This window comes from Podarcis liolepis (genome assembly GCF_965112155.1).
Source record: "Podarcis liolepis genome assembly, chromosome: 6".
NCBI classification, from domain to species: domain Eukaryota; kingdom Metazoa; phylum Chordata; class Lepidosauria; order Squamata; family Lacertidae; genus Podarcis; species Podarcis liolepis.
Window position 1 is genome coordinate 65246994 of NC_139559.1, and position 13431 is coordinate 65260424.

The 13431-nt window shown below is 42.6% G+C and overlaps 1 protein-coding gene across 11 annotated transcripts in view; it reads right to left on the reverse strand.

The window, feature by feature from the left end:
- The window catches only part of ERICH3 (glutamate rich 3), a 66434-nt gene that overhangs the window by 23309 nt on the left and 29694 nt on the right, over positions 1-13431 (reverse strand). For all 11 annotated transcript variants that reach the window (XM_083510407.1, XM_083510403.1, XM_083510405.1 and 8 more), the window contains 3 exons: positions 10599-10785; positions 7280-7569; positions 2539-2778 (listed from right to left, as the gene is read on the reverse strand). In XM_083510407.1, the coding sequence (XP_083366533.1) occupies positions 2539-2778; positions 7280-7569; positions 10599-10785 (717 nt within the window). The remainder of the gene's footprint in view (positions 1-2538; positions 2779-7279; positions 7570-10598; positions 10786-13431) is intronic.

Below are 13431 nucleotides of genomic sequence, written 5' to 3' on the forward strand. Positions count from 1 at the left end.
CAGAATACATAAAGGAAATAATTATCTCCATCAGTTATGCTGACTGGGGAGGACAGAGGTTACCAAAAATGTTATTTATGCTACTGAAAACTAATTCTGCAGCATTTTAATTTCCTTGTGGTAACAATTATCTAGGGTTCATCATTCTGAGTGTTTGTCCCCTGCACAGAACTCAGAAGGCACAGGACTGCATATTTATCGCCCTGAGGTTGTGGGCATGTCATTCTTGGATCAAAATGGAGTCACACTGCAACCGCTGACCAGAATTTGGCTTGCGGAAAGCCCTGCTTACTATGGAGCCCAGAGGGATGGCAGGAGAGAGCCCTTAGAATTGTTGCTATGGGTTCTCACTATCATATACAGTGGTACTCTTTTTGGTGCCTGGTACTTTACAATGCAAAAGTGACATCTACAGGCTGCCATGCAAGATGTTTCTTTTCATATGATGAAAACTATACACAGTTTCATACATTACGCCAGTTCATACATTACAAATTAATTGGCTCTTTCTCTTTTAGCTCTTTTTTTTTTTTAATGGAAAAAGCGAGCCAGGAACTCACAGAATACCATGAATGTGCTCATGTCAAAAAGACACAAGTGATTCATTGCAACATGTGAATTGGAACACAGGAACACAGAAGGAGCATTGACAAACATTGACAAACAACCTCTGTCAGCTCCCCAAGTAGCCTCATCTACAGGTGTCTGGATGTTTATAATGTTTGAAAAGGATCTTGCAGGGGGAAGTTTGTGCAGGGTTCTACACTGCAGGACAGGGTGATATGATATCCCATCAGTGGTGGGAGCACACTACACATGAGGCCTGCTCCTGATATGAATCTGCCTTATACCATACCCTCGATTTCTCCAATGAAAATAGGGACGTCCCATTTCATATTGATAATCTTCCTATTTATACCCATACATCTTACTGGGTTGCCCCAGCCACTCTGGGTGGCTTCCAACATATATAAAAACATAGGGTAAAGGTAAACATTTACCCTATAAAACATTAGGTAAAGGTAAAGGTACCCCTGACCATTAGGTCTAGTCGTGACCGACTCTGGGGTTGCGGCACTTATCTCGCTCTATGAGCCAAGGGAGCCAGCGTTTGTCTGCAGACAGCTCCCGGGTCATGTGGCCAGCATGATTAAGCCGCTTCTGGTGAACCAGAGCAGTGCACGGAAACGCCGTTTACCTTCCTGCCAGAGCGGTACCTATTTATCTACTTGCACTTTGATGTGCTTTCGAACTGCTAGGTTGGCAGGAGCAGGGACCGAGCAACGGGAGCTCACCCTGTCACGGGGATTCGAACCGCTGACCTTCTGATCAGCAAGTCCTAGGCTCTGTGGTTTAACCCACAGCGCCACCCGTGTCCCAATAAAACATTAAACATTGAAAATAACTTCCCTATACAGGATTGTCTTCAAACGGTTCCGGGGTCGGATGACTCCATACCCTCCAACATTTATCCAATGAAAATAGGGATGCCCTAGGGAAAAGTGGGACATTCTGGGATCAAATCAGAAACTGGAAAAGCTTCTCTAAATCCGGGATGTCCCTGGAAAATAGGGACACTTGGAAGGGTCTGTTATACTGAGCCAGACCATGGGTCCATCTAGTGCAATACTGCCTACACAGTGGCTCTCCAGAGTTTCATACAGGGGACATTCCCATTATCAAGTTGAATCTGGGAGTTTTTGCACTGAAGGAGATGTTCTACCACTCAACTATGGCCCCTGTGTAAGTGGGAGGTCTTAAGGATGAGAGGGGAAGGCAAGGTAAAAAAAGGAAACCTGTACTCCCAGGGGCAGCCCACCCATGAGGCAAGGTGAGGAGACCACTTCAGGAGGCAGGGTCCAGGGTCCACCCAGGGCAACAGAACCCAATGTTAATCTTACTCCACTGCATTGTCCCTGGACTCCTTCACCCCTGGCAGGGAGGGGGAGGAGTCATCCTGGGGTCCACCTCAGGTGCCAACATGTATTGGGCCAGCCCTGTGTGCTCCTCCCCTCTCCCCCTCCCCCAGCTATATTTGGGAGCTTGAGAAGGCCAGAGGTCTATACCACTCTACACAACATTGGACATCCACAATTCAAGGTGAGCATGGGCGCACTCTAAATAGAAATTATAACACTGCGCTCCTCAATGAGCATCATAAATTCCTGCCCAAGTTCATGGGTTCTGGAGTGAGACGGAAACCTTTCCAGAGGAACAAAGGAAGTGGTCTGAAAGAGAGAGCTTAATTTCTGTCTTCACACACACTGGAGAAGAGAGACCCAAATTTCCTCTTCTAGCTGCCGCCTATCTGGCCATTTTCATATAGTACCTGAGAGATAAAAGAGATTTAAAGAAGCAGCTTGGGAGACTTTGCTTATTTTGTGCTGACTGGCCCATTCTGTATCAATTTAGCAATCGTAATTCAAATGGGTACTTAAATGTGAACCACAAAATAGATAACTCATTACAGCGCATATGTAACAAGTTAAACATGCATCAGGCCATTCATTCTATGCCACTCTAAGGAAAACAACTAACCTTGTTTTCTCTCCTCCTCCAAGTCACTCCCGGTGTATCCATCACTTTCATCTCGTTCACTGTCAGAGGCCCGCGAAGCTTTCAGTGATGACTTTTTATTCTCCTTTTCATGGTCTAAATTATCTTTTTCATCATCTGAGGGTGACTTTGACATTCTTTTCATTTGATCACCAGCCTGTCCTTCTTCATTAACTTTCCCATCTGATTTCTCTTCATCTGCTTCAAAATCTTCATCGTATGCTGAAATATAAGGACAAGCATACCGTGAGATAGAAAATGGACCACAAACTACTTGAATATCTCATTAACCCCAAATAGGTTAAGCCCATTAGTCTTTGTTCTCCTTTGCATTTGACCCTTTTCTGCCCATATATACACACACACACACGAGCGCGCACACACAAACAATAAAGTTAACATGCTGAATCATGGATTTAAACTGTACAATGATACAGTAATGTTAAAATCTTTTTCTTGCTATTCCATACGCAAGAGAGGCAGGGCAAATTGTGGTATAATCTCCACACTAAGTACACTGGAATTATTTCAGTGGAGGAGAGGATGATTAGGACTTGTAGTTGTTATACATTCCAAATCCTCACAGACTTTGCAAGGTGGGTGGGAACCAACAGAAATCTTGTTTTCTGTTCACTATGCACCACCTCTCACGTTGTGGTTTTTAAGTATACAAGCAAAAAATATGAAACACACAAACGCATATACTTGGAGACACATACTTCATAAATATATGCCTTTAAGAAAGCCAGGACTGCCCACAGTAAACCTGCCTAACTATATATTTTGTGGAAAACTTGTTTGCTACCTTGCAGTTTTTCTAATGGCCTGACATCAACCCCACAAAATCAAATGCATTCTATTATTTTTCTTTGTGGGTCTCATTCAGACATAATCACATCGAAGCAAATAATTACACTGGCAAACAGTCCTGAAATATGTTTTTGGGGAAATGTGTGTTTGCGAAGAATACATGTAATTCCATCCCAAAATATCTGATAGGTGCTCAGATGTAAACAGAGACATCGTGGATGCAGTAGAACCCTCCCTTGCTTATCGCAAAAGACTCCATCCCTGATCTGACCAAACCATGTAACACCCACCCATCTCTTCACTGGTGTAGGGATTGTGCTAGGATAATTGCAAGGAGTGATGATGTTAAACAAATGAAGTAGCAATCAGAGGTCAGCTGAGTTGGAAGTCTGGGCTGGCAAGAAGAATTCTTAACATAATTGGGGGCTTTTTTTTACAAGGAAAATGCTGCATACTGTTAAGTGTGACTACATGGCATCACGGAAGGAAATGATTGAATCCAAAGGCAAAAATGGCAGCTGAAAAGGTAACTCTGGTTCTCAATGCATTTTGGAGAAAATCTCCATCAATTAATATTGTGTAACTGCTTGGTACAGTTACTGTTGCTGCGGCACACCTAAGACAACATTTTGTGTCTTTTGTATCTTTGTTTTTTTAAATCTCTGTAATTGATTCCCCGCCCCCTTTTTGGTGTTGGATCCAAAGGTGTCCTTTTGTGAATGGAAAGATTCTTCCTATGAGTGGAAGAGCAGCTTCAGACCCAGTTCTTTTCCCTGCACCCAACCCAAGATACCTCAATCCAGTCTGGCATTCATGCTGTAATAAATGCAAACCATTGTTCTAGTTTGACAAATAATGCACAGGTAATGCAATTTACCTGTAGTGCTCTAGTTCCTACCCATAGCTGAGGGTACTACCCTATGCCAAGGAAGAGGTCCACCTCAGCATTGGAGATCATCATCAGTGAATGGATTAATTATATGCAGATACACTGAGATGCATGTGGACCTTTCACAAATAAAGTATTTTGGCAGCATCCCTTGTTTCACTACCACCTTGCAGAGAAGCAACAAACTGCTATCACGTAAAAGAAGCTGTCATGTTAACCAGATATATTCCCAGGGGACCACATTTTTTCACCTCTTTCCTTTCCCTATCAACTTTCCTCTATGTTCAAATGACAGAATGCCAGGAAGAACAAGAAATATAGGGGGGAGCATCTCATGCGGAACCAATTAGGCAAATAAACAATAACCTGTAGAGTGGGGCTTAAGGAGTAAGTAAATTTAATTGCATCGATTGAGGGTACCAGCTGCATCTGGGACAGCCAGAGTCTCCTTCACAGGTAATTGTCTGAAAGGGGGAAGAGGGGAGATGAAACAAAACTGCACAGCTGGGAACTAATGAGAAACTTGCAATAAACTCACAAAGGAAGTTTCAAGAGTCGGAAGTGAGAATATATTTATGGCGGGAAAATAGAGCATGCAAAGGACTCACATGTGGAAACAAACAAAAGTCAGTGGTGGGGCTTCAATTCCTGTACAGAGGGGCAACTTTGCTAACACTTTGCTAGGACCTGCCAGGACAGCCCAGCTCTGCTCAAATGCATGACTTTAGTCCTAATAGCAGAAGTAGAGGACTCTACCCGACTCCTGCTATTAGGACTAAATGCATGCATTTGAGGTGAATCCGTTAACTGAACTCTAAATCTGAAAATAATGAATTAATTCCAAATTTTTCATTTAGAGATGATAAATGTGTGTGTATGTGTGCAGAACTGAAGTCATCCCTTACTACTTGCTACATTCTCCTTGGAGCAGAAACCGTCAGCCACTTTTGCTCACAAAGAGGTCAAAACACAATGTACCTAGTTACATCTGCTTCATGGCAAGGGGAGAAAGCCTGTGGCCATCCAAATGTTGTCACACTATAGCTCCGATCATCCTTGACCACTAGCCATGCTAGCTGGGGCTCATGGGAGTTGCAGTTCAACAGCTTCTGGAGAACCAACATTTCTCACCCACACTTTACAGATTACAAGCTTTGCCATGTCGTGTGTACAGTGGTACCTCGGTTTCCAAACGTAATCCATTCTGGAAGACTGTTCAATTTCTTAAACTTTCGAAAATCGAGGCACAAAGGGCAGTCTGCCAATTTAATTGACTAAATTGAGAAACATTCAGTGGAAGCCATTCAGCTTCCAAGGCGCGTTCAAAAACGGAAGCATTTAGTTCCAGGTTTTTGGCGTTCGAAAACTGAAACGTTCGACTTCTGAGACATTTGAAAACCAAGATGCCACTTGTTATGTATTGAAGTTCTCACCCTGGCCACCAAGAGTATTGTGTATGTAGTTTTCACTCAGGTCCACGTCAGTTATTTTAGGCGGGAAACCCTGGGTTGTTGTTGCTACAATGTTGACAGCCGGCTTCCTATAAAAGCAGGCCGGCTGAGCAGTTTGCTGTTAGTTCTGTTCCAGCTTACAAAATAAAGAGCTGCTTTGGAGAAATCGCTGTGTCGTCTGCTATGTCAACCCACAACTTAACACCACTGTACCAGGAAATGTCATCATGCCTCATTAGCAGTATTTTAGGCATTGTTTCAAAGTGTATTTGGAGTTTATTTACTTACTTTGGCTTTGTTGTTTTTTGTGCTTTATAAAGAATGAAAGATAAATTGGTGATATTCTTAATTATTTTTAAGCAGCATTGTAAGCCACTATGTTTGAAAAAGTTAGAACAGGCTTCCTCAACCTTGGCCCTCCAGATGTTTTAGGACTACAATTCCCATCCCCCCCCCCCGACCACTGTCCTGCTAGCTAGGGATCATGGGAGTTGTAGGCCAAAAACATCTGGAGGGCTGCAAAATGGTTATAGCTAAACCAAAAAGGGGTTAAATGGTCACTAATGGCACTGTATCGATAATACTAACTCCTGTGTCTGGTCATGCATCCTATCATGTGCTGACGTCTCTGTGGGTGTGATTTTGAGTGTTTGTGTGATTATGTTTATGAACACAGGATAACTAGGGGGCAATTTTCATAGGAACTTAAGGAGCTATTTTATATGGGGTTAGACCATTGGTCCTTCTAGCCCTGTAGTCCTCAACCTTTCCAGACCCAGGGCACACCTTCAACACAATTATTAACTGGGGGGCACTTCTTAATTCCCCCCCATATATTTGTATTGTGGTAGCACTGCTGTTGTGACCTACAATAGACCATGGGGTTCAGGTGGTGCTGTGGTCTAAACCAGTGAGCCTTTTGGGCTTGCTGATTGTAAGGTTGGCAGTTCAAATTCGTGCGATGGGGTGAGTTCCCATCACCTTGTCCCAGCTCCTGCCAACCTAGCAGTTCGAAAGCATACCAGCATGAGTAGATAAATAGGTACCACTGCAGAAGGTAAACAGCGTTTCCATGCACCAGAAGTGGTTTAGTCATGCTGGCCACATGACCTGGAAAAGCTGTCTACGGATAAAAGCCAGCTCCCTTGGTCTGAAAAGCAGAGATGAGTGCCACACCCCATAGCCAAATTTGACTGGAATTAAACGTCCAGAGGGTCCTTTACATTTTAGAATATTGTATTATTTTATTGTTGTTAGCCGCCCTGAGCCCAGCTTTGGCTGGGGAGGGTGGGATATAAATAAAAATTTATAATTATTAATATTATTACCTTTTACCTTACCATAAATCAGTGACCCAGTATTGAGTCCTGACACACCAGTTGAAAACCAATGATCTAGCCTATGTTTGCTTCATTATAATTGGCAGATGCTCTCCAGGGTCTCAGGCAGAGAGCAGTCTCCTCTGTCATCTACCACCTGAGATTCCTTAACTGAAGATGCCAGAGACTAATGCTAGAACTTTCTGCCCACAGGACATATACTGTGCAACAATTTCTCCCCATTCATACTGTACCATCAATTGCTGCAATTCTTGGGGTCTTTTCATAATCACCAAGGGCTCTTTCTGTTGCTCTTTTTCTTTCCTCCACTTGCATTTCTTGAGCATCTCCCACAAATTCTTTCTGTTGTTTGGGAGCTGGAGTAAACCTTAAATATTTGCTTTCCTCTCCACTGCTGCTACTCCCTGGTAGCTTACTGCTATATTCTTCCTTCGCAGAATCTTCTTTCTTTTCTTCATCAGCAACAGCGATCTTTTTCTTGGGAGGTGAAGGCTTTTTGTCCAGACCCATTGCGATAATACACCTGGCAAAGGCAGAGTGGGAGATTATGAAAGCAGACCATGGATAATGGAAAGGACACAAACCATGGGGCTTTCCTATGGCTTAAGAGCCTTGAAGAAACAACATCAGATTTACAGCTGCATCTTAGGTTCCTGTGCTTATATTTAAAAATGCAAAGAAGTGGGTTATATCCAATATTAATCAAGCTCAAAGGAGACACATCTACTGAAATTAATAGACATGCCCAACTTAGACCCATTAATTTCAGTGGGTCTACTCTGAGTAGGACTATCTGTGGGTTCATAAGGAATGGTTGCAAAACGGCAATGCCATCAAACTTAGCTTGTTATGGATGGGGAAAAAATAGCATGGTTAACAGGTTGCCTAGAAGCACATTTTTTCCAGCAATGACCATTGCAAATTGTATTGGAGAAATACGAAGCAGGCATATCGATCTGGGAAAAGAAGAAGAGACTCTTTTAAGAGGAGTAGCCACAATTCTGTTGGCAGAGGATGAGAAAGGATGCAAACACACGTTTTTCATCCCACAGCGAATCATACTTTGTAAAGATTTCTATAAAAAGGAGAATTATTTGTCTGGTTTGTTCCACGGTGCACCACTTACCGTATATACTCGAGTATAAGCCGACTTTTTCGGCTTATACTCGAGTCAGGGTCCTTTCAGGCTGCTCCTTCCTGCTCCTCCACCTTTGCCGCTGTCGGTGGCGGCAGCAGAGGAAGAACAAGCAGCCCAAAAGCAGCCCTTTCGGGCTGCTTGTTCTTCCTCTGCCGCTGCCGCCACCAGCCTCTGGTGTGGTGAACCAGCTTATACTCAATACGTTTCCCCAGTTTTTTGTGGTAAAATTCAGTGCCTCAGCTTATATTAAGGTCAGTTTATACTTGAATATATATGGTTCACAATTATGTTTTCAAAGACTTGTAGAGAGTCAGTATTCCTACAAACTATGATTGTTTGGGTGTGATTTGTTCTCCTGCACTATCCTCTCCATATGTAATCTTTTTCTTTTGCTCTATCAGGAGCCCCTGCGGGGACTTTGCAATCACAAGACAGGAAGGCAAACCATATTATGGCTTATGACTTAGGGACACATCATCAAAAGAATTGGGGAGGGAAGAGACATTTCTCACAATGCAATTGGGGAAGGGAAGGACTAGTGCTGTTTACTCTCTTCATAAATGATCTGGAATCTGAGGTAAGCAGTGAAGTCATCAAGGTTGTAGAAGATATTGTAGACGATAAAAACCTAAGTAGACTGCTAAAAGCTCTAAAACATTATTTTCAAACTGGGTGCATAGGCAACAAAATAGCAAATGAGGTTCATAGCCATAATAATTAAAATGGTTAAAAATGCAATCCTATGCATATCTACTAAGAAAAAAGCCCCGCTGAATTCAATGGGGCTTATTCCCAGGTATTTGTCTATACTAGGATTGCATACTTAAGACTTACATGTTGATATGTCAGAAGTAAACATTCTTCCCTTATAAAAGATATTGTTTGAAGCATTTTGCTATTTTCCCAAGTTTTTTGGAGCAAATTGGCACAGAAACACACGCATGTAGCTAGTTTGGACATTTACTGAAAAATACAACCACCTCTAATTTGCATGCTTTCCACTCCTCCAAACAGCCTTATCACACCAGTGATAGCATAACATTTACATACATTATGCAAATCTTACTCTGAAGAGGGGGAAAGTGTTTCTGGATAGTGGAATATGCTTATCTGAAAAGTAATTTGGCTCTATGGGGGTTCCCATTTCTTTCTTTTTCTTCTGCTTTTCGTTGTTATTTATAAAATATCCTATAACAGGGAAAGATGAGACTAGAAAATTTGCATGCATTCTCTTGCCTGGTACTACTTTGCAAATCAAAAGAAATGTTGTAGAAAGGAATGCTTCCAAGGAGAAATTGCTGCGTTGCCATTGATTTCAGCGAAAGACAAAAATGAGGGTCCTGGTGTGCCCATATTAATTTAATTGCAACATCAGAATAAACCAGGAAGTGCATTGGAGACTCCATCCTTTAAAAGATGGCTGTGATCTATAATGTAATTTTTGAGCATTATTTTTATCTTAACCGTCTTAGTATCGTTATTTCCTAAACAGACCTTGAATATTTAGGAAAAGATACAGCAATACCTGCAAGTACTTAATGAATACATTACTGGGACGCAGAGTTGAACAGGATTAGAAGACTATCTTGTTCGGTCTACTGCTACAAAGCAGGACTGTTACCTTGAAAGCGCCCCTCAAATCAACCCCTACCAAGCAAAGTCACAAAATGAGAGGAAAGCCATGCAAAAGTGGTGTCAGCCAGTTTCAAACAAATCAAGCGATCAAATGAAGCCAAGCAGTGCCTTCATACTCGCGTCAATGGTTTATTGGTGTCTCGTTCTTAAGGTTTTTCGTTTTGTTTTGGTTTTATGAATTCCCAGAATCTGAAAGTGCATCCTTGTTTAAAAGGTTTATTCTCTACTCTCCTTCAACTCATACATGCATATGCACCTCCTGTGCCTCCTCAGTCTCCGTTATGCATTTGATGCCGCACGCTGCCACATACTCGAGTTCAAGAAACAGTAGAATAGCTGGTCTCTTTTTTATGGCTATAGGTGACTATCCAGGGCTGCCTGTTTCAGCAAAACCAACCGAGAGTGGCATAACCCATAAATACTAACCAGCATATTGTGGCAGAGGCTTCCTTGGGTCAGCGCCAACTTTGTCAGACGCACCATGCCACCACATCCATTGAATGATGTGCACTCAGGATCATGAAAGCTTCTGCCACAATTTAACTGCAAGTATTAAAATGGTGCTAATGGTGGGGTTTTGGGGCTGCATGAGGCTTCTCTTTTGGAGCTTGGAATTAGCAGGATCCAAGATGGCAGCCAGTTCCTGAACCTATAACTAAACAGGTGCAGGGCCCTAAAAGAAGAGCCTGGCAGCAAATTCAAGAGCCGAGTTTCCTTCTTGCCCATTTTATTTGCTACAGTCTCCAGGTCCCAACAGACAACCAACCCATTGTCCATACCTGTAGCAAGGAGCTGATCGTTCCACGTTGACAAGACCAAAGTATCCATGTCTGCCTCCCAGCCGAGTCCCCTTCCGATGTTTATATTCACAGCAGGTACTTAAGCGGTCCACTTGCATTCCATTGAGGTAAAAAGTGAGACTGAAGGGGAAGCCGTAATGCCGCTTGGAGACAAACTGAAAAGTTTCTGCAATTGAAAACAGCAGCAGCAACACAAGACTGTTTTGAGCCTTTTCCACAGCATTTAAGGTGAGTTAAGAGCCGATTCAAGTGTACAGGGAAAGCATGTGGTACCTTATCGCTGGGAGGAGGTGGCACATATGAAAGATTTCCTGCATCAAGGGGAGTGTGTGTGTGTGTGTGTGTGTGTGTGTGTGTGTGTGTAAAGGTGTGCCTTAGAGAAAGCTGGGCTCAAACCTTCTCAGGTGAGCTTTCTGGCATTGGAGTATTTTTTCTACATTCAATCCTAACCCTGTAGATAGAAATGGCACTGTCCAAGAATGCCTCATCTGGCTTTTTCTGCTTGCTTCAGCTGGATTTAAAACGTGACAAGTAAGAAGCCCAATCATCTACTGTATTGACCAAGATGTTCTGCCACAAAAGGCCTGCAGAGCAAATAGCAGTTCAGAGAAGTGAAACCTGTGACCCTCCAGAGGCTGCTGGACTCCCTGGCAACCTATTGTCAGCCACTGGTTCACCACATTACTATGAGACAGCCTTTCTCAACCTTGGGTCCCCAGAAGTTGTTGGACTACATCATCCCTAGATAGCAAGACGAGTGATCAGGAATCATGGGAATAGTTGTCCAAAAACAGCTAGATACCCAGGCTTGATCAATACTGCTGTAAGAATTATTGTAAAACATTTGTGAGAGTAAGCCTATAGAGCCTGGGGCTCAGGTACCTGTTGAGGCTGTGTTTGCTGTATATTGAATTATCACTATGATCTGAAACTCTCCCTTGGGTGAGACCACCTGCTGATGTAAAGTGGGTGGTGACTGGTGAGAGATTCTTAGTTTATGGCACCATGCTTTGGAAACCTCTCCTTGAGGAGATTCACCTGGGCTTAAGTTGTTATCGTTTCGATGCCAAGGAAATACTTTTGTTTTCTTCCCCCACTATGTAAAAGATGTTTATTTTCTTTCCTGATTCTCATTATAATGTTTCATCTCTTGTTCATTTTGTTATTTTAGTGATGGATTGTGATGTGTATGCGCATGAATTTTATTATACATCATCCTGGGAGCACTGCGTACTAAAAGTGGCAGGAGAGAAATTTAACAAAAGAAATAACTAAGTTTAGGAAGAGGAAGCCAAAGCTCTAATCAAACTATAAACGTAAGGCATCTAATGTTGCCCAGTGGAGAGAATCTTGGATTCACCAGAGGCAACTATCTTCTTGTCAGATAAATTAATACTAAACAAGTAACTTGCCTCATTTGTTTTGTTGTGAGAATGAAAGAAGTTGCAACTTCAAAAAACTAGAAGGAACTTGCTTGCAACACTGCCATGGGTTGGAGCTGCAACAAAATGTTGCAGTGCAACATTTTGCTGTTCAGGATTCCAGCCTCTCCATTCCATTCCTGTTACCCATTTTCCATCCTCCCGATCACCCACTGCCAGAAGCACTCTATAGCTATGTTCACATGCTCAGTCTTGATGAAGCTGTTTTTGAGGGATTCCCCTTTACCCTTTAGGGTTTTTTGTTTTCCTTTTCATGCATGCTCTCCTTAGGTCCCAGGCCTCACTGGTCCTGCTTCACACCTGTGGTGCTTTTTTCCCTGGCTCTTTTTTGTCTTGATGGAAGCTACAGAATGTGTGCAGATACTAGCCTACTGTACTAGTATTGAAGCAGAGGTGGGATGGCCATTTGTCATTGATGCTTTAGCTGAGATCCCTGCATTGAAAGGGGTTGAACTAGATGACCCCCGTGACCCTTCCAACTCTACAATTCTATGGTTCTATGTACAAAGGTAGCATTCACACTCATTGCTCCACGTGACTTTATCTCTGGCCCCACCCACCACTTATATTTGACCTTCTGAAGGTTGCCCAGAAGGGAATTCATTCATTCATTCCTTTTATTTGTATCTCGCCCACCCACAGAGCTCAAGGTGGCCTATGTAGTTCTCCTATTCCCTATTTTATCTTCACAACAACCCTGCAAGGTAAGAGAGAGGCAAGAGAGGCAGTGGGTGACCCAAGGTCACCCAGCAAGCTTCATGACTGAGTGGGGAATTGAACCTTGGTCTCCCATGTCCTAGTCTGACGCTCTAACCACTACACCACGCTGGCTCGCATGCCGAAAAGGGTTCGCCACCTGTGGTGTGTCCCGTCCAAGACCTCTGGGAATGGGCTATATTTACTTCTACATTCTATTCATTGCCTAGGACTACTGCAAATTAAATAATGTAAATTATATTTACTTAATTTATTATTTAATTCAAATAAATAAGTAAAATAGAGACTGCATCCTTCCACAGCAATCACCCTCTATCGTGCCATGAGATTAATTCTACCCAGTGTGCAATCCTTCCCTCAGATCAACATTGTCACCATTGATTCACATTCAGAATCAAAGCTCAAGCATGTATTCATTTCCCTCCTGGAGTCATAAACAGCTCACCCTGATATATTATAGCTTCTTGTAAGCAGATAATTTGGTATTCATTTTACCCCTGCAAGCATTTTATTAACCATACATCTCCATCCAAAAATTAATCTAACCCGCTGTATTTTGCTAAATCACCGCTGTACATCCCCTTCTTCCATAATTTGCAAAAGTAATTGCAGCCTCGTTTTCAATCATGAAACAGTAAATCTAGACTTAGTTT